The following is a 22,681-nucleotide window of genomic DNA, read 5'->3' on the forward strand; positions in this document are numbered from 1 at the left end:
TCTGGCAATACCCCCTGTTTTGGACATACTGGATGATGTCTATTCGGAGGCTTGTCTTAACCCTGATTCTCTGCCTCCTGCACCAGTCAAACCTGATGGGTACTACAGAGTACCCAGCTCTCACCAATTTCTCTTCAAAAGCCATAATGCTGACCCTGAAACCATTTCACAAGGCCCCAAGGGATTGAAGGCCTCCACTGCCAAGAATCCACTTCCTGCAGAAAGGGAATCCAGATCTTTAGAAAGGTGGGGTAAAAAGGTATATACCTCGGCCACCCTAGCCATGAGGGCCTTAAACTGTCAGTTTCATATGATTAAATATCAACAGTACCTGTTATCACAATTAAGGAACAAAATGTCTCAACCTGAACAACCAGATTTAAGAGTTACAGGATATGATGCATAGTGCGGAGCAAGTGGGTAAACACACCTTACAATGTGGTTATGATGCCCTAGAGGCTTCGAGTAGAGCGGCTGCTACAGGATCAGTCATTCGCAGACATGCCTGGCTTAGGGAACAAAATTTGCCTGATCATGTGAAAGCTAAACTTCTAGATGCTCCTTTACAAAAGGATGTACTATTTGGTACTAATGCTGAGGAGATACTACGGAAAATGGAAGAAAAAGCCAAATCTATGCAAACTGTCAAAGCTTTCTTACAGGTCCAACCACCACGTTTTAGCAGAAATTGGCCTTCAAAAAACTGGTCCTTTCCAGCCACTGACAAGCCCCAAAGAGGTAGATACAGATGCACAAGGGGCAGAGGGCAATCACAAGGATCATATAGAGGCAGACAATGGCAAACTCCAGCACCAAGAGGTGGTGAAGACAGTGCACAACAATACAGGAAGCAAACCCAATGATTCCCTCATTTCCATGCCAAGCAGGTCTCAGCTAGCAGCACCTTTGGGAGGGAAACTAGCATTATTTGCAAGCAATTGGCATATTGTCACAACAGACAAATGGATTCTGGACATTATAAACAGAGGCTACAAATTTCAATTTCACACTCTTCCAAAAATGAGAGGCATGCCAAACCTGCCACAAAATCAAAGGGCAGAGGCACAACTGCAAATTTCAAAGCTCATAAACATGAGAGCTATTCAAAAGGTACCTACGCACCAACAAGGTCAAGGTTTTTATTCAAGACTTTTTCTGGTACCAAGGAAAGGAACCGACTGGAGACCCATTTTGGACTTATCCATCCTAAACACATTCTTACTCGTGCCAAAATTCAAGATGCTCACATTACAGCAACTTCTTCCCATGCTGGGCAAGGAGTTTTGGCTGGTAACATTGGACCTCAAGGAGGCATACCTGCATGTCCCAATCAGACAAAGCTGCAGAAGATACCTCAGATTTCTTGCAGGTTCAATCCACTATCAATTCTCTGCATTGCCCTTTGGCTTATCTACTGCGCCCAGAGTATTCACAAAGTGCCTGGCATCAGTGATTGCCTACTGCAGACTTCAAGGGATACAAATTTACCCTTATCTGGACGACTGCCTGATCCAAGCGGACAGCAAACACATACTTCTGGAACATCTGGCATATGTGACACGGTTACTGCTTTCTCTAGGATATACAATCAACAAAGAGAAATCAAGGCTAACACCATCTCAGAAAATAAACTTCCTGGGTGCCAACTTGGACACAAGCACCCAGATGGCATATCTTACGCCAGAAAAACAGGGGCAACTATCTCAGTACTTCAAAATACTAGCAAAAAGTACCAGGCTTACTGCAAGGAAAATCCTGCAGGCTCTGGGATTCATGGCATCTTGCATTCTTCTAATCCCATGTGCAAAGCTGCATATGAGGAAACTTCAATGGTACCTAAAAAATCTATGGTCTCAACACAGTCACAGTTTGGAAACAATTATACCAATAATTCCAAGTTTACAAAAGGAATTTCTATGGTGGGCCCAAGCATGTCAAGTAAACACAGGCCTTCTATTCTGCAAGCCTCAAGCAAAACAAGTCATAACCACAGACGCCTCAGATTACGCCTGGGGGGTGCACATGAAGGACAGGTGCATTCAGGGCAGATGGTCCCAAAAGGAAAAGCACCTGCACATCAATCAAAAAGAAATGCTAGCAGTAATAAATGCAATTACAGCTTTCAAGGACTTCCTGCATCCAGGACAATTACTGATAAGAACAGACAACACCACAGTAATGTGGTACATAAACAAACAAGGAGAAACACATTCATACCCCTTGTGCAGACTAGCCATGACTCTTTGGAACTTGGCTCTGGAAAGACAAATCGAACTTAAAGCACAGTACTTGCCAGGATTGGAAAACACACTGGCAGACAATCTAAGCAGAAATATGACAGATCCACACGAATGGAAGCTACATCCTCAGGTGTTTACAGAAATAATCCAAGCGTGGGGGAGGCCAGACATAGATCTTTTTGCTTCCCACAGGAACCATCAATTGGAAAAGTTTTGTTCAAGGACCTTTCATCCAAAGGCCTGGAGAGTGGACGCACTTTCATTCAGTTGGACAGCATGGACAGTTTACGCATTCCCACCTCTGCCTCTTCTGCCCAAGGTGCTTTTGAAAGCAAGAACAGACAAACCGAGGATGATACTGATTGCTCCAGATTGGCCAAGGCAACACTGGTATCCACTCCTGAGGAGCCTAACACATACTCCTCCCTGGTCCCTGCCTCTAATGCCTCTTCTGCTGACGCAACACAGCTACAAAACTCTTCACAGTCAGCTGATAACACTCAATCTCGCTGCATGGAAAATTCCTTAACACAACAACAGACCCTACTCTCCAAGGAGGTGCAGGATGTCATTTTGGAGGCCAGAAGGCCATCTACTAGAAAAGCTTACTCCGCAAAATGGAAGCGGTTTTGCTCTTGGAATGAGAAAAGAGGCCAGGACCCTAGACAACTGAACTTGCCTCAGGTTTTATAGTATCTAGCTGAGCTGCTGAACAGTGGACTTTCATTTTCTTCCATAAAAATACATGCCTCAGCCATTTCTGCAGAATTCAACACGGATCCCCCTTTATTTTCTCACCCACTATTATGACAGTTCCTCAGAGGGGCTAAGAATATAAGACCTCCAAGGAAGCAACCAATACCAGCCTGGGACCTTAATTACATACTAGAAAAACTAACATTGCCTCCTTTTGAACCAGCTGCCTCAACAGATTTGCAATATTTGTCCTGGAAAACAGCCTTCTTTCTGGCCATCACTTCAGCTCGTAGGGTTTCTGAACTACAGGCCCTCATGGCGGTGCAGCCCTTCCTCATTTTCCATCAGGACAGGGTTTCCCTTCGTACCAACCCATCATTTATGCCAAAAGTGGTATCCAGGGTAGCCTTAAATCAAGCCATACACCTCCCTACCTTTTATCCCAATCCTCAAAACAAAGGGGAAAGGCTGCTACACTCTTTAGACATCCATAGGCAGCTACGTTTTTATTTGGACAGAACAAAGTCCTTCAGGAAATCAGAACAACTTTTTGTGTCCTATGCTGTTGGGGCTCAAGGGAAACCAGTTACAAAGACCATTTCCAAGTGGATTGGCCACTGCATACGGTTTTGTTATTCCTATCATGGGAAATCTGTTCCTACAGGTATCAGATCACACTCCACCAGGGCCACAGCCACCTCTACAGCCTTCCTCAGAGGTGTTCCTACCAAAGATATTTTGGAGGCAGCCACTTGGAGTTCTGTACATACCTTCACAAAACACTACCACCTGCCTTTATATTCCAGAACAAGAGCAGGCTTTGCCACTGCTGTTTTGCAGGGCATTCTAGCTCAACCCAGTTCCTCCTAGTACCTACCACCCTATGCATAGCTTTGGGACTCTACCCATCTGTGATTACTGCAGCTGTATGCACGATGAACATAGTACAGTTTTGTACCTACCATAAATGTAGATGTTCGAGTGCTAATACAGCTGCAGTACAGGTTTCCCTCCCTCCTTCCCCACTTGGTAAAGGCATGGGGCCTTACAACCTCTTCATACTACCTCACTGGGTTATCCTGCTATGTTTTATTTGCTTGCTTACACTGTTTTTGGATTACATTGCATTGCTTGTATTTGTGGATTAGCATTATTTATGTATTGCCTTCCTTTTGGGGGCACCTGACATCTGGGGCAAGAAAGACTGAAGAACATGGCGTCGGCTGTGTCTTATATACTCAGGCCTCTCTGACGTCAGAAGAGTAAGTGACGACAACCGACGCCGGACCAAGACTTTGGAATTCGGCCGACCGAGGGACCGCCTGACGGCTGAAAACCCATCTGTGATTACTGCAGCTGTATTAGCACTCGAACATCTACATTTATGGTAGGTACAAAACTGTACTTTTCAAAGTCTTGGGTACTGCGTCGGTTGATATCTCATCTTCCATGACATCAGGTAGTCAAGGGTATAAAGCATGCAGCCGATGCCATTACATCAGTCTTTCTTGCCATGCGGTGCCCGAAGCAGAAGCAGTTCGCAAGTGCCTGTCGGCTGACAACTGAAATTTTCATTTTCGAGTTTCAGATCCGAAGTCTTCAACTAAGATAAGTACTCTGTTGGGGAACCTTTTTCTTGCTCTAAACCAATGTCAGTGAAAGTTAACAATTGTATCTCAGTCCAAACCCAGAACCAGAAAAACACCCAGGCTCCAGCCCCAGGGTGCTCACAGGACTAAGCAGTGGGGGGCTCCCACTTCCAAAGCAGGGAGTAGTAAGACCCCCCCATGGTAAATTGTCTCAATGACTTAACTTTAAACCTTCCAAGCCCTTCTCAACTGACTGTTCCTTTAAGGGGAAAGAGTGCCCTGCATGCAAAAAATTGGGGACTCATTCCCCAGGACAAATGGGTTCTAAATATAGTTTCCCCAAGGATACAGATTCCACTTCCACTCCTTACCAACCCCAAACGGTTGGCCAGACCTACCCCCAAATCACTGGGCAGAGGCTCAAAAGCAGGTTCTCTCTCTTTTAAGCATCAGGGCTATTCAACCTGTCCCACAAGAAGAATGGGGGCAAGGTTTTTACTCGAGACTTTTCCTGGTACCCAGGAAAGACAATTCCTGGCGTCCTATCCTGGACCTGTCTATACTGAACACATTTTTGGTAATCACAAAATTCAAGATGCGAACTCTTTATCAGCTGTTTCCCGTGCTAGGCAAAAATGCCTGGTTGGCAACACTGGATTTAAAGGAAGCCTACCTGCACACCCCAATAAGGGAATCTTGTAGAAGATACCTATGCTTCAGAGCAGGCTACATGCACTATCAGTTCTCTGCACTGCCCTTTGGCTTATCTACTGCACCCAGAGTATTCACAAAGTGCCTAGCTCCAGTCATTGCATTTTGCAGGCAAAGCAATATTCAAATATACCCATACCTGGACGATTGTCTAATTCAGGTGGAAAGCCAAGACATAATATTAAATCATCTGGCATTTGTAAAGAAATTGCTAACTTCTTCAGGGTACACCATAAACGAAAAGAAATCAAATATTGTACCCTGCCAACAAATTGTATTCCTGGGAGCAAGCTTGAATACAACTTCCCAGATGGCTTTCCTCATGCAAGAGAAACAAAGTTCATTTGACAGCCTACTTCAATCTACTGGCCACAAAGACCCAGCTATCTGCAAGGAAAATACTGCAAGCACTGGGGTTCATGGCCTCTTGCATTCTACTGATTCCATATGCAAGACTGCATATGAGGAAACTACAATGGTATCTAAAAAGCCTGTGGTGTCAACATTCTCAAGATCTAGAATCAATAATTCCTATCATACCTTGTCTAAACATAGAGTTCCTTTGGTGGGCAGAGGCCTGCCACCAAAACAAGGGACTACTATTCACTCTACCCCCTTTCGCCCAACCCCTAACAGACTCATCAGACTATGCATTGGGGGGGGGCTCAGTTGGCAGGGCAGTGCATTCAGGGCAAATAGAACCCAAGTCAAATGCACCTGCATATCAATCAAAAAGAAATGTTAGCTGTACAGAATGCTCTGACAGCCTTCAAGGACCACATTCTTCCAGGACAATTATTGGTAAAAATAGACAACACCACTGTTATGTGGTACATAAACAAGCAGGGGGGAACCCACTCATACCCTCTCTGCAGACTAGCCATGGCTCTGTGGGACACAGCTTTGAGCTACCAAGTGCACCTACAGGCTCAATTCCTGCCAGGAAAGCTAAATACACTGGCAGATGACCTAAGCAGAAATCTCTTGGACCCACACGAGTGGAAACTGGAACCAAAGACATGTTGAGAAACAAATGGAGGAGCCCAGAGATAGACCTGTTTACCTCCCCTCAGAACTACCATTTGGACAAATTCTGCACAAGGACTCCTCACAAACAAGTTTAGAAAGTGGATGCCCTGTCCTTCACCTGCAAAAACCTATCAGTTTATGCCTTTCCCCCTCTGCCTCTCCTCTCCAAAGTGCTACTAAAGATCAAACAGGATAAACCAAGGACAATACTGATTGCACCGGACTGGCCATGCCAACACTGGTACCCCCTCTTGCGCAGTGTGTCACTGCTGGCACCATGGCCCCTGCCTCAGACCCCTGCCCTGCTGTTCTAGCAGGAGGGCCAGATTCTGCACCCACAGCTTCAAACCTCCTTGAAGGCTTTTTCAGCCGAGATGTCAGAGAGAGATATTTTTGTGCTATATTGTGCATTAAATTTGCTGTGGAATCTGTGGCTGGTCATATTTCATCACCTACAGCTTCAAACCCTGAACCTTGCAGCCTGGCTAATTACCTGACCTCTCCATTACCATCCCTCAGTAAGTAAGTGATGGATGTCATTCTGGAGGCAAGGAGGCCTAGTACTAGAAAATGCTATGCTAAAAAATGGAAAAGATTCTGTTCCTGGAGCCAAACTCTGAATGGGCACAGCAGTACGCAATTTACCCTATATTCTTCAATACTTAACTGAGATGCTTCACAAGGGCCTTTCCTTTTCATCCATCAAAATTCATGACTCAGCCATTTCAACACATTACAGCACAGAACCACCCCTCTTCTCTCATCCACTGCTGAAGCAATTCCTCAAAGGGGCCAAAAACTTAAGACTACCCAGGAGAGCCCCTACTCCAGCCTGAGACCTTAACTTTGTATTGGAAAAGCTCACTCTACCTCCCTTTGAGCCAGCTGCAAATGCAGAGTTGAAATTCCTTTCTTGGAAAACAGCCTTCCTTCTAGCCATTACTTCAGCAAGAAAGGTGTCTGAATTACAGGCCCTCATGGCAGTGGAGCCTTTCATCATCTTTCATGCTGATAGGGTGCCCCTCAGGACCATCATCTTTCATGCTGATAGGGTGCCCCTCAGGACCAGTCCCTCCTTTATGCCCAAGGTAGTATCCAGTGTGGCCCTTAACCAGATCATTCATTTGCCAACCTTCTTTTCTAATCCACAGAACAAAGGAGAATGAATACTGCACTCCTTGGACGCACACAGACAATTTAGATTTTACTTGGACAGGACTAAGCCTGTCAGGAAATCTGAACAGCTGCTTGTGGCATTTGCTGCAGGGGCAGAGGGGAAGGCCATTTCAAAGCAAACCATTTCTAAGTGGATAGGCCATTATATTCATTTCTGCTATAAGCACCATGGAAAACCTACCCCATAGGTGATAAGACCGCATTCAACCAGGGCTGCATCTACCTCTACAGCCTTTCTCAGAGGTGTCCCTACCAAGGACATCCTAGAAGCTGTTACCTGGAGTTCTAACCTGGAGTTCTGTACATACCTTCACCAAGCATTACCACTTGCCAATTTTTTCTAAATTCAGAGCTGGCTTTGCCACTGTAGTCTTGCAGGGCCTTTTAGCTGGTCCAAATGCTATCTAATAGCCTCCTCCCTAACTTAGCTTTGGGGATCTACCAAAATCTGATGACCGCAACAGTGAAACACGAAGAACATAGTACAGTTACCATAAATGTAGATGTTTGAGTTCTTTCACTGTTGCAGTCCTGGTTACCCTCCCTCCAGCCCCCTGACGTCTATTAAAAATACCTCTGTTCTTGTTTACTATGCTTAAAGCTTTTTCGTGTATTTGCTTTTTTGTTGGAGGTGTAACTTTGTATATAATTGCTTCCCATTATGGGGGCACCTGACATCTGGGGCAAGAAAAACTGATGTAATGGCATCTGCTGCATGCTTTATACCCCTGACTACCTGACGTCATGGAAGATGAGACAGCAACCAACGCTGGACCTGAGACTTTGATAATCAGGCTGACTGAGGGCTTCCTGCAAGCAGATAACCCAAATGTGATGACTGCAGCAGTGAATACACTCGAACATCTACATTTATGCTAAGTGTACACAACTGTACTTTACTCTTATTAGTGGTTGCCTTAGTCACAGAAAAAAATTAACTCAAGTGGCTGCCAGCTGTTCTCCCCATATACTGCATGTCCTATTAACGTCCAAGGTATGGGGAGGCTCCATCCCCCCCCTCACAGCAAAGTACAGGGAATATACAAATCCCAGGAAGTTGGACAGAATGGGCAGATGTCCATCTATGATACAATTCCCACTCGTTTTGAATGATTTTGCACTACTGATACAACATGTGATTATGGTGTGTATGCTGACACAGCTGTACTTTCCTCCTCCTTGGGATCTTATTTTTGAGCCAGCAGAATTGTTTTCAACATTATGAACCTAGCTTCTTAATTGTATTCTTGAATTGGAGAAGCTTGTTTTTGGAGGTGGTTACCACCTGTAGCAGGATATTCAAGCATCAAGCACTGATGTGCAGAGGACCATGAACCCTTCTTCCTAGAGACAGAGAAAGCCTTAAAACTAACTTTCTTCACATTAAAAGCGGTATCTGAAATGCCACTAAACCAGACTCTGCTGCATGTGTTTTGTCCTTTCCCACAAACAAGGTGAAATTAATCTTGCACCTTCTACATGTTCACTGATTTGCCTAGGTTTCACTTAGCAAGAACTAAAGAATCTAAACAGTCTACTCAATGTTTGGGTATTGCTTGGCAAGAACTAAAAAATTCAAAAAGTGTGAACAGTTGTTTGTCTCTTTTATGCCAGGCAGAGAGGGTAGGCCTAACACAAAATAAACCATGTATAAAAGGCCAAACGCTTGTATTTTCTTTTGTTACAACAGCATTGGGATACATCCGGAGGGGTTATTAGAGCTTATACTACCAGGGCAGCAGAAACCAAAGCAACCTTTTTAAGAGTGAATTACTGAGCATCTCTTAAGACAGATACATCGCCTGCTAAAGTGCATGTTTTTTACAGGTGCAGACTAGACCTTCAGTTAATGAACAAGGCATGATTTGCTGCAGCTGTCCTATGGTCTTTTATAATTGTTGCTCCCCATGATTGTAGCCACCGCTTTAGTGCTGATACTCCTGGGGGTAATGGAACTGTATGGCAGCTGTGACTCTTGCAATGAAATAAAGTGGTTGTGTGCATATACTTGCCATAACTGTAGATGTTCGAGTAGCGTCACTACTACAGTACAGGCTCCCACTCACCTACTCTTTTTTTAGGATATGCTTTACTCTTCCCTGATGGGATAGGGGTGGATGAAGAGAAGACATCATTACATACTGTGTAAGGGCTTTACTCTGCTCCATATTTCAGGGCTGTCCTCTGCACACCAAGCAGTGTTTTAGACTTTACAAACCAGGGATAGGGTCTCTTTAAGCCGCTGTGAAAGGGCAGACTTGCCGGAGACCATCCAGCAAAAAAAAAAAAAAAAAAACTAAAAATGGCACTGAATGCTCACCTTTTCAACCATGGGTCAGATGACATCTTAGGCTAAAGCAAGAGTGTACCATGCTAGGTACATTAGAAAACTTGGAATGTGGACATCTGCCTTCAGCTAATTCTCATGTATGAGGAATTGTACTGCAGCAGTGACCCTACTTGAACATCTGTGGTTATGGTAAGTATTTTCGCACAAGTGTATTTTTTTATGGTAATTTGTTGAACTAAGCAGGCATTTAGGAGTAAGCAGGCTGATAACTGGGGGTGTGAAACATGTAACTTTATACAGATTAACCACATCAGACCAATATTATTGAGTTGTTTTGAAGGTAGAGTACACTTTACTTAAACAAAAAAAAAAAATTGGTCCCCATCTGACCATCAAACCTCCCCCACTTGCCACTCATTTGGTCCAGTCTTTCCTCCTGTGGTGCGAATCCTGTTGCCTATTCATTCCCTTAAGGTTAAGAAGAATGAGTAGTAAGCAAACCTGGAGTGGTGCCGTCATCCATCTGGGGACTAGGCTTTTTTATGGCCACAGCGCTGCATGTTCGCCCAGTGAGCATTCTCCCTGGAAGGTGTGCAGTGGGCATAGTGTGGGACTGTCCATCACTTATGTGAGTGAAGCAAGCCCTTTCTCAACCCACCTTATGGAGTGAGCACATCATGCACATTTCTTTGGTCTCCAGTGGAGAAACAGATGCACGCAGTGTGCCCTGGACCTGATTGTCATACTGCCCCCCCCCCCCCCCCCCAGGAGAGAGAAGTGGACTCTGCTCCTTCATTCCCCTCCCAAAGCAGCTTTGGTGAGTGCTTAAGGTACTAAAACTCTTGTCACCTGGATTGCATTCAGAATTCTATCCCTATATGCCAGTGGAGTTGGCTATTATCGTGTACCTGCTGAGGTAAAGAGTTTTTTTCAAAAATAAAAGGGGGCAGATTTTTAAAAGAGGAGAGACACCGCGTGGTCTAACTTTTTAATGATTTTAAAATCATTTGCCTAATTTTCTTAAGCTTGCTGTTGCTTAAGAGAGATTGAGAAAGTAGGAAGGTATGTAAGATTTAAAATCTTAGGAGGAACAAAATGCATATGTACATTTTGTGTTGAGTAAACTGGCTTTTGTTTTAACATTGTCTTTCTTCAACAGCTTGTGATGCTGTGCTTCAGTCTGATAACCCGACATGCAGACCTTGTAAGTATTTTCTTTTTTTTTTTGTGAATTAACTTGGGAGTTCATAATTCAGTGACCAAACAATTAATCACAGTTTCATTTGACAGACTGGAAGCCAAAATATCTGAATGTTACTCAGCAAGGATTGAATCTGCAAGTCTCATTTGACCATGCTCCTCCCAAGTATGGGTTTAACTGGTATTACCTCCATTATAAACTCAAGCATGAGGGATACTTCAAGCAAAAGACCTGCAGGCAGGTAGGTGAAATCGGAACAAGTAAAACGAAGGTAACGTATCAGCAGATATTTGTTCCTTTCCTGTTTATTGGCTGCAAAGGAAAACATTGATGTATGTTGTAAAACACTGTGCAATTTAAAGTGTTATGCAGGTTTTATCATGAAAGCCATTAGTTTGTGTTTGGATGCCAGCTGATATCTTGTAATGGTTTGAAAGTCATATTTATGAGGAAGAACAGCATGGCTGGTAGTGGGATGATCTGTATAAAGTGTTGAAAGATGCATATTTCCAAAAGTGTTTATGCGGGGGGGGGGGGGGGGGTTGATTTGCCTGCAGCCCCCAGTGGTGCAAGTCTGGCCTCCTGCAGCCTTGCTTGCTACTTCAATATTCTTATTCTGAGGTGCATCCTTGCTTGTTACTTTAATATTCTTGCTGCAAGGCTGCACCTCAGAATAAGACTGTAAAAGTAGTGGAGATAGAGTGCAACCTTCCCTGTCGAGAGGGTGAAGGGAACTTACCTGTCTGCAAAAGTCATAGTCTGATGACTGCTGTCGTGTGATGCATTAGTGCTTAGCATATTACTGTAAAACTTGAAATTCCATATCTCTTGGTATTCTCTGCTTTGCTGTTCTCTCTCCTCAATGGTATGACTCTGTGGAGGTGGAAGAACTGGCTTTATAAATCATAGCTTTCAGCCCCTCCTGGCTTTTATCACAGACTGTAGGGGATGCACTGGCCTATGGCTGTCCTGTAAGGACATGTAATTTGGAGATGCTGTGCGACTCGTGAGAAGGGAGCACTTCATGTGACAGCAAGCAGCCGTCTCTACATTCCATAAAGGGTGTATTAGAGTCCCTTAAACTTGTAACTGCTTCTCCATTCAAGAAGGTTCTCATGTATGTTTTTTGAAGCTAGACTTCCAGCCTCCTGCCCTGAGAGGCCATTTTTTATAGATGCACTCAAAAATTCTAGTATGAAACCCTATTGCAGATCTAGACAGTTTCCCTGTAAAATGCAGAATGAGCAAGCCTGACTTCAGTCCCATAAGTCTATTTCCATTAATAGGGGAGGCAAGGAAGACAACTTGGCCAATTTAGAAAGAAATCACATATCTCAGTATCCTTGACTTTCAGGGCATTAAATTCTCAAACCTACATTCTCAAGTACAAGGAGCATGCTATCAAGCAGCTCCAGAATGTTTGTGGTGGGGCTGCTGGATGAAACGTAGTACACTGAAGGCAACTATTAACCAAACCCAAACTTGTATACATCTTGGCAGACAGAAATGTGAGTGGTGGTGTCGATGTAGCGTCCAGTGCTGATGCTAGAGGGTCAGTCATTAGGAGACATTCTTGGCTGAGAACTCAATCCCTTTATGAGGATGTGAACTGTAACTCCTTAATGTCACCCTCACACCATAACCTGTGCTTATAATGTTTCCAAAACAGTGGGGGGATAAGGGAAACCTTATGAAGTCAATTCAGCATGATTCAACTTGCAGTCCCAAAGTGTAATAGAAACTACCCTCCTAGACAAGGGCCTTCTTGCCAGAGGCAGAGTGAAGACAAGCAGCCCAAAGGTAGAAGGGCCACTCGGAGCAGAACATGGCAGCAAGAAGACAGATGGAGGTCTGAGAGTCACAGGGCTCAGCACACTTCCTGTTTTCCCACCCTCTAAAACCCTTTCCTACCCTTTGTCCCCTGTCTCTACTTTAGTGCACCTTTTTTCAAGATAGGGGTCTGGCTGACTTCTCATTAACATTCATGTCACTGTTAAGTGGTGTACAGGAATAAAGTGCTGACTATGTCCCAGGTGACCCAGGTTTAATTAACAGCTCAGGTGACTAACAGAATGGCAGCAAGGAATGGGCATTACCATCCCAGGGGAGGGCAGTGACATGGGCACCTTCTGTGATGATTCCTGGTGGAGGCTTATGACGTTGCATGATGTGAGGCATGGTCCAAAGAGAAGGTAGGGTGGACATGGCTGAGCTGTTGCGGGGGGGGGGGGGGTGATGCACTGCAAACACCTCATCTCAATGGGAGGAAGAATTGAGTAGGGTGTACCCAAAAATTCCCCACCAACAGGTATGGACAGCTAAGACCCGCAGGATATCCTTGTGTTTTACATTTGGCCCCAGCGGATTTATGGAGCAAGTCCAGGGGGATTTAGAAGTAGCTGGTAGACTGTGGATGTTGGACACTGGGTAGCAGAGCTGAAAGACTGATGTGTAAGGAAGGGGACTAAAAAAAAAAAAAAAAAAAAAAAAACATATCTACTCCTATCTGAACAACTGCTTTGTTAAAGTACAGAACCAGAAGGAGGTGGACTGGGCACTGGAGTTCACCACAGTGCCTTAACAAACTGGTCATCTCCCATAGAGAGTCAGAACTGTGGTCTTCCTGTCCAAGGCCCTCCCACTACTGGAAAAGGTGGAGAATATCTCTGACCTCTTTCAGGACTTGAAAGAAAAAAACATTTGTGGCAGTAGTCAAACAGTATCTAAGCATTTTAAACCACATGTCAACCACCATATTGATGGGACCCTTGGCCAGATCTGCATATGAGGAACCTGCTGTGCTCCCTAAGAAAGTGTTGAGAGAGCAGTAGTGTCTTGTATTAGAAAAAGAAGTGAAATGGTGGGTAGAGCAATGGGAAAAGAAAAGAGGGCATGATCTTTAGATCTTGTATCCCAAATCCATCCTTAACCACAAATTAATTCAGATCTTGGGTCTCAAAATACAGAACGCTTGGTATCCCAGGGAGAGGAAGTAACAAATAAGGATTAAGGAAGTAATATCACAAAGCCATCAAGACGGTCTGTAAACTTGGGACCCTGAATATCATCACAGACAACACCACAGTTGTAGTACATGAACAAACAAGGGGAAACATGCATTTACCATCTCTGCAAGTTAGCTTTACCAATTTGGGAGCAAGCACTGGAATCCAAGCTTATCCTGATGGTAACTTGTATTGTCACACCGAAAAACACTGTGGCAGACCCACCTATGCAGGATCTCAGCAGATCCACACAAGTGGACTCTAGACAGAGTAACCTTTCAGGACCTTGTGACAGATGTGGTGTCCAGCAAGTCGAATGTTATGCTTGTCCTGTAACACAGTTGAGAAAATTCTGTTTCACAGAATTAAATAAAGAATCCTGGGCAAGAGGATGCCGTCTCTCCGAAGATGACTTTCTGTTTCTGTGTGATTTAATTAATATACCCTTGAACTTCGGGGTAATACAAAAAGTGGAGGGAGGAGAAACCAGAAATAGTTTATTGCCCCTTTCAGGCCAACTACTACATTGTCTCTCCTATCTGCTTCAGAAGGCCATGAAGAAACCTTTGCCGCTGCCACAGCATCAGAACCTCCTGAAGCAGTGAAGTGGATGCCCAGTACATTCCAAACTTTCCATACCCCAAACTGGTGTCTCAGAGGATATGACTTTCTTATTGGTCACCTTTAATCTCTTGATGTGGTAAAATCATGAGATGCAAGAAAACCCAAAAGCAGCTCTTTTATCTTATCAGTGTGTAAAATGTGCCAGTTCCTTCTGACCACGTCCCTAATCCCATTTACCTCTGTTGTGTAGGTAATAACCATGGGCATTTTCACAGATCTACTTTCGGCATACTTAGCTATATGATTTGTTGTGAGAAATAGGGCATGGCACTCCCTCGTCATTCCTTATTTACTACACTATATGCCTTGTCAGTTTCCACAGGCCCATACCCTCTACCCTTAGTCATCCCGTAGACGGCATAGTCCATCCTGAAAGTCCTTGTCATTACAGGGTAGACGTAAGGTCCTCTTAACCTGTCCCTTAATGATATTACTAAAATATGTTGTGGATGCATACAATCCCTATGCAAATATGTGGGACGATGACATTCTTTTTTATGAATACTGGTGGTTAGACCAGTTCCTTGCTTGGCCATAATTACATCCAAAAAATCAATTTTACTCCTTGATTTACTTAGGGTAAATTTAATAAACTTAGTACTGGTGTTCAAATATCGGTTATAAAGTTCTAAACTCTCCATCTGCCTGCCAACCTATAAAAAGATCATCTACAAAACATAGATATATTATTATATGCGGATCCATGTCATTTAGAATGTGTTGGTTTTCCCATTCCATCATGCGATAATAATCTGATCAAGCACCAGGAAACAGTGCCTAGCTGAATGAAAATCAGATGGAAGTGCAGTGCTTCTGGAGTATCTGTCTGAACTGTACTGTCCATGCTTAGCTTGCATCTCTGTAAAGGTTCATATCTTAGCCATCTCTTCCCGTCTCCAGATCACTAGACAAGTAATTCATGATGGATGTAATCTCTGGTACCTGCCTGGGACCTAAATTGTGCATTTGTAAGAAATAACTTTTCCTTACTTTGAATCCTTTGTAGCAGTACCCTTAAAGTTACTGGCTTGGAAAACTACTTTTCTTTGTTACGGTTACCTCTGCTAGGAGAGTTTTCAGAACTCCACCCATGCTTGCAGTCCCTTAAAAATAAGGTTACCCTGAGGGCCACCTTCTCTTTTATGAGCTAAAGGTTGTTCCAGATGTCTCCCTTTACCAAGCCATACACTTTTTGTATTCTTTCTTACATCCCAAAATAAAGGTGAAAGGATCTTGGACCCTGTACCTTGCATAAGCAGTTGAGGAGCTACCTGGTAGAACTAAGGCAGTTACAAAATAAAAGTAGCTGATTGTCTTTGTGCAGAAAACAGGCAATTACTGCTGCAGTGACTGCCAATGTAAAGCAGACTGCTTCCAGATGGTTAACACATTCCATAAGTTTTGTAAGAGATTATGTAAAGACCCTGCAGGAAAGAGTCACTCCCCATTATTAAAGGGGTATAGCGCACATCCACTACATCCTCAAAGGAGTTGGGGACAAAGACATTTTAGAGGCAGCCATGTGATCTTCTAAGGCTGAGATCAGACATTTTTCCATTCTCACTGAAGCAGTTAGCCAGCCTGCTTACATGGAAGAGTCGGCTTTTGCAGTCTTCCCTGATGTTATGACTGGAACAGTCATCCTCGTGAAGAAGATGGTGCAGTTTTACATGTGGGTGGCTGTGACCACATCTCCATAAAACTAATGCCAGCTTACAAACCTCTTTGATCAGAGATAAGCCCACTGTGAAACAATTCAGGGTCTGGCAGGAAAGAGCCATGGAAAGTTTCAGGGACTACTTTGGTACCATAAACTGGGATGTCTTCAGGGAGGCAGCCATGGTGAACAATCTGGTGAACATAGATGACTACACTGAGACAACTACGGCTTACAATTACAAATGCATGGAGGATGTTAACGGACATCAAAAATGTTAAAGTAAGAGCCAATCAAAAACCATGGCTAAACAGCAAGGTGTATGATTTGCTGAGGGCAAGAAACACTGATTTCTGGGCAAAGGAGAGGAAGGATCTAACTGTGGCAAGGGCTAATCTAAAAAAACGGTATCAAGGAGGCCAAGAAGGAGTCTGGAAAGTGAATAACAAGGATGCTTCGAAGATCCAAAAGACTCAAGAAGCCTGTAACATGGTGTTCAACAGCTAACTGACCTCAAGACCAAGTCAGCTCAGTATGATGATGGCACTGAATTTCTAGACAGTCTAAACACATTTTATGGCTCGTTTGAAGATTAAAAACAAACTGGAGGCTGTAAAGCTTCTCATTGACCAAAAGGAGGCAGTACTCCACTTCAGTGCTGTGAATGTAGGGAACCAACTGAGGAAAGTGAACCCCAGGAGGGCTGCTGGCCCTGATAACATTCTGGGAAAAGTATTGAAAGGCTGTGCAGACCAACTTGGCATAGTTCTGATGGACATCTTCAATACCTCACTTGTCCAGGAAAAACCACCAGCATGCTTCAAAGTTACCAGGATAATCCCTCTGCCCAAAAAAGCCAACCCCACCTGCCTAAATGATTACAGGCTGGTGGCCCTTACATAAAATGCAATGAAATGCTTCATAAGACTGGTTAAAAAGGCATCTGACTACAGTACTACCCCAATCCTTTAATCAGCTGCAGTTTCGAAAGACTGGTTAAAAAGGCATTTGACTACAGTACTACCCCAGTCCTTTAACCCGCTGCAGTTTGCCTACTGGGTAAACAGATCAACTGCTAATGCCATTTTCGTGGCACTGAACCTCACATTGAAGCATCTTGAAGAAAATAACTACGCCAGGCTGTTCATAGATTTCAGCTTGGCATTCAGTATGTTGATTCCAATGCAACTTACAGAAAAGCTAATCAACGTTGGTATAAATAAAGGGATATGCAACTGAATCCTCGATTTCCTGACTGGAAGACCACAAAGGAACTGTGTTGGTAACAGCACATCCGGGAGTATTACAGTCAACACCAGAGTACCCCAGGGGTGTGTGCGCCCAGTCCTCTGCTGTTCATAATCCTTACTCATTACTGCACTGCGAAACCTAGTAACAATCACATCGTCAAATTCACAGATGACACCACAGTGGTGGGACTCGTAAGTAGTAATGATGAGAGTGGGTATAGGAATGAGGTCAACTCTCTGATTGAATGGTTCAATAATAACAATTTGGACCTGAATGTCAATAAAAAAAATAAATCATTATTGACTTCAGAAAGAGCGCTGCCATGCATCTGCCCCTCAAGATTAACAGTGAAGTGGGAAGAGTCCAAACTAAGTTCCTGGGGGTACATATATCAGAGGATCTTTCTTGGAGTACAAACACAGGCCAGCTAATTAAAAAAAAGCCCACTACCAACTACACACTCCAAGAAGGCTTAGAAAAGCAAAGATGTTCTTCATGTTTCACTGTTGCAGTCATCACATTTGGGTTATCTGCCTGCAGGTAGCCCTCAGCCAGCATGAATACCAGATTTCTGTGTCTGATGCTGTCTCCTCTTCCATGACGTCAGTTCCACATCAGTATAAAATATGCCGCCGACACCATTACATCAGTCTTTCTTGCCATGTGGTGCCCGAAACAGAAGCAGTTCACAAGTGCCAGCCGGCCGTCTCCTGAAGTTTTCGTTTTCAATTTTCAGACCCAAAGTCTTCAAAAAAAAGATAAGTACCCCGTTTTGGATCCTTTTTCTTGTTCCAACCGATGTCAGTAAAAGTTAACAATTGTCTTGCCTGTGGAAAGCAAATACCTCAGAGATTTTCATTCTTACTGCATCCCCTGTTTAAGCATAGACCAAGACATCCCTTGCTGTCGGTTTTGTGCCTTGTTTAACCCCCAAACTATTCGTCGTCAGGCTATTTTTGCAGCCAGTTACTTTCGTACTCTATCTCAGTACTCCGAAATGGCTTAGTTAAGCCATCCGACTACCGATCTTCCAAAACAATGTAAGGATAAAGACAGAGACAGACCGCATAGGTCCAAAACTGCTGATGATGCTTCCGCTAAGCTAGTCACTAGTTTGCTGGTACTCAGTGAGGCGCTTTCATAGGTTGGTACTAGGCTATCAGCCATAGGGGCCTATACAAGCCTAGCCATAACAATTCCCTGGCTATTTCTTCCCAAACTGTTTACTTCCCTGGACCTCTGTCTAGCAGGGCAACTGACGTGATCCCTGGGGTGAATTTCCTTTCTCCTATCCAATCATCAAGGTTCCTTTTGAAAGGGGTCAAAGAGGCTCTCTGACATGTGTGGGCAGTCTATTCCAGAGTATGGGGAGTCTCTCTGGGTCAGGAACCTATCCCTCCAGCATGTTTTGTTTATTGTGATGACAAAGTTTAGATCCCTGGAGTGTGTGGCTCAGAGGGATTGGGATTTCTTTAAGTGTAGCATGTCTCAACAGCTCTGGGTTTGATATGGCCTTGTATGTTAAGCAGAGATCGTCTCGGAGTAGACAATATATGACAGAGTATAGCTGGAGTTTTTTAAGACAGTGAGCATAGGGCATCTGCTTTAGGCCTGTGATTCTTTTAGTGAGGTATTTCTGTGGCCTTTTCACTTGTTGCAGATGTCTTGAAGTGCATACCAAATGGGGCATTGTATTCTATAATGGGTCTAATGAGGGATGAGTACAGTGGGACAATGACCTCCTTTTTTCCTGGATGAAAAGCACTTCGTGATGAGGTGTGCCACATAGAAGGATTTCCTGACTGTTGTGGCGATGTGGTTATTGAAGGTGAGACTACTGTCGACCTATGTCCCTAAGTCTCATCACACTTTCGGTATTTAGTGTACTGCCACCTATGTGGTAATTCAGGGGCACATGTTTTTTCCCAAAAGGGGTAACTGTACATTTCTTGCCATTGAGCTTGAGCCCATGGCTCTGGCACCAAGCATCTTTTTCTGTAAGGCCCTTTTGTAGAGTATCCACATTATTTGGGGATTCAATAATGGCTCCCAGTTTGCAGTCATCTGTGAATTTTGTTAGCCAGAGTCCCTTAGTGTTGGCCTGTATTTCAGAGAAGTACATGCCAAACAAGAGAGGTCCCAGGACTGAATGAACCCTGAGGTACTCCACCTGTCTGGAGCTGGCTTTGGAGTCAGTTACTTTTACAGTGTGGGTTCTGTCAGTAAGCCAGTTGGCAACCCATCGAGTGACGTAGGGATTAATGCCCAGCTTAGTAAGTTTATCTATGACCCCAGAGTGGGGGATGGTGTCAAAGGCCTTGGCAAGGTCCAGATAGGCTGTGTGGACTGCCTTACCCTCGTCCATGGCTCTGGAGACTGATTCAAAGAAGTCAGTCAGGTTCAGGAGACAAGATCGGCCCTTCACAAACCCAAAGTGGGTGGGGACCAGTGTTTTAAGGTTGCCAATGTCTTTGTTTACAAGTTCCATGATAATACGTTCCATGGCCTTGCAGATCAGGCTCGTCAGACAGATGGGGCGGAAGTTCCTGGGATTCAAGGTGGATCCCCCCTTGTGGAGTGGGATAACTGTAGCTGTGTGCCACTCAGTGGGCACGAAGCTTGTGGTGAGGGTATAATTAAACATGACACTTAAGTGAAGTGCCAGTTCATTTTGTAGTTCATGTAGTACACAGCCCAGGATGTCATCTGGTCCCATGGATGCTGTATTCTTAGCTTTGGAGAGTGTGTTTTTTACCTGTGTGGCCGTTTTTACTGGAATGTGGCAATCTTCCAGTATTGAGATGGGCCATTTAGGGGGTGAGGGGGGGTGAAGTTGGCACTGAATCGATCTGCCAGGATATTGGTAATATCCTTGGGATCAGTATATTTAATGCCATTCTGTTGTAGCTCAGAGCAGATCTGAACATTGCCATTTAGATTCTTGACATATTTATAGAATGCCTTGTGGTTGTCTTTGGAATCTTTGGCAATTTTATTTTCATAACTAGCTTTGGAGGATATTATGAGGGATCTCAGCTTCTTACTGAGGCTGGTAAGGGAGTTTTTTGCATCCTGGGATTTTCCTCTTTTCTGCAACAGTTTCTTCCTTTTGTTGTAAAGTTTGTTTATGGCAGGGGACCACCAGATTGGCTTCCTTTTTTGGAGGAGAGCATCTTGGTTCTATTTGGGATGGCATGATTCATGCATGAGTGGATGTGCTCGTACAGTGCCTTAGTGTAGGACTCAGCAGTCAAACTTTCAGTTCCTGTCTGCATGGGTGTCACTTCTGACTTGAGTAGCATGGAGTTGGCTTTGGAGAAGTTTTTTATGGAGGTTTCCTTACTAGGTGGTTCGCAGCCCATAATACCTGCTACTTCAGATTTGCAGGCCTCTACTGAGACCCATTCGGAGTCCGGTATGCTGCAAGATGCTTCTTCGACTATGGAACGTGTGGATGTCTCTACCTTGGATGGGTCCAGAGCTGCTGTGCAGGCACCGGCTTCTGAGGGTGTATTCAGGTCTATAGACCTTCATATTAAACTGACGCCATTGTTTCCACCCAGAAGTTCTGAATCCCTCAGGCCAAAAACTCGCAGTATGTTTAGAAAACTGACGACCAAACCACATGCTCAGGCCCATATGTCTCAAAAACAAATGCTTAGAATGGCTGAAGACCTACCTTAATTAGGGGAAGCTAGCCTTCCCCCTCTAAGAGACCTAGAACTGAATTTCTTTCTGATTCTTCTGCTCAGGAATCTGATATTTCTGCTTCTTCTTATTACCAGGATTTGCCCTTATCTACTTATGAGGATTCTGATGCAGAGGATTCCATTCCCTCTGCCTCCCCTCCAGAAGATCTTTCTTTTGGTGAAACCTTGCATACTCTTAGTGTGCATTTCCATTGAAAAGCCAGGATTACTCTGAGTCCAAAAAGAGACTTAGGGAGTTCTTACTCCTGCCTCAACACAGGCCTTTAGCTATCCTTCCTGTTCTGGACATTGTAGATGTTTTCTTGGAAACTAGCCTTACCCCAGACACTTTACCTCCAGCTCCCAGAAAACCTGATGGGTACTACAGAGTACCTGACTCTCACAAGTTCCTCTTCAAGAATCCTTCTGCGGATCCAGAGACCATTTCCCAAGGACCAAAAGGCATTAAAGCTACTGCTGCTAAAAATCCTACCCCTTCTGATAGAGATTCTAGAGCCTTAAACAGATGGGGTAAGAAGGTATACACTTCTGCTACTTTGGCCATTAGGGCTTTAAGTTGCCAGTTTTATATGTTAAAGTATCAGTGGCATGTTATGGGACTACTTGAGCAGAAAATGATGATTCCTGACTGTGCTGAACACAAAGAATTGCAAGATTTAATGCATTCTGCAGAACAAGTTGGTAAACATACTTTGCGATGCGGTTTTGATGCTTTAGAAGCATCTTGCAGGGCTGCTGTCACTGGGTCTGTACTTAGAAGGCATGCTTGGCTTAAGGAACAAACCTTGCCAGGTCATGTTAAAGCTAAATTACTGTATGCTCCCTTAAACCAAGACTGCCTTTTTGGTGACACAGCAGAAGAAATCCTCAAAAGAATGGAGGAAAAAGCTAAATCTATGCAAACTGTTAAAGATTTCCTACAAGTACAGCCTCCCAGATTCAGTAAAGAGCTGGTCCTTTCCAGTCCCTTCCAGGCCTTCTCAGTCCAAACCCAGGAACAGCAGACCACCTAGGCTACAGTCTCAGGCTACGCACAGTCCTAAGCAGTAGGGGACTCCCACTTCCAAAGCAGGGAGTAGTAAGCCTCCCCCCATGGAAAAATGGCACAATGATTTAACCTTAACCCTTCCAAGCCTTGCTCAACCACCTGTCCCTTAGGAGGAAGGCTCGCCCTGCATGCAAAAAACTGGGAACTCATTACCCAGGACAAATGGTTTTTGAACATAGTTTCCCAAGGATACAGATTCCACTTCCACACACTACCAATGCCAAATGATTGGCCAGACCTACCCCCAAATCAATGGGCAGAGTCCCAAGAGCAGGTTCTTTCTCTTCTCAGTTTCAGGGCTATTCAACCTTTCCCAGCAGAACAAAGGGGACAAGGTTTTTATTCAAGACTTTTTGGTACCCAGAAAAGACTAGCGTCCTATCCCGGACCTCTCTATTCTGAACACCTTTCTGGTAGTTCTATAATTCAAAATGCTAACTCTTCAACAGCTTCT

General features: G+C 44.1%; 1 protein-coding gene across 2 annotated transcripts in view; it reads left to right on the forward strand.

Annotated features, from left to right (window-relative positions):
* Nucleotides 1-22,681, forward strand: part of IL17RD (interleukin 17 receptor D) — a 693,504-nt gene that overhangs the window by 508,112 nt on the left and 162,711 nt on the right. For both annotated transcript variants that reach the window (XM_044078768.1, XM_044078767.1), the window contains exons 6-7: nt 10,891-10,935; nt 11,022-11,173. In XM_044078768.1, the coding sequence (XP_043934703.1) occupies nt 10,891-10,935; nt 11,022-11,173 (197 nt within the window). The remainder of the gene's footprint in view (nt 1-10,890; nt 10,936-11,021; nt 11,174-22,681) is intronic.

The sequence above is a fragment of the Protopterus annectens genome, chromosome 7.part1, assembly GCF_019279795.1.
Source record: "Protopterus annectens isolate FY-2018-M chromosome 7.part1, PAN1.0, whole genome shotgun sequence".
Classification (NCBI taxonomy): Eukaryota; Metazoa; Chordata; order Ceratodontiformes; family Protopteridae; genus Protopterus; species Protopterus annectens.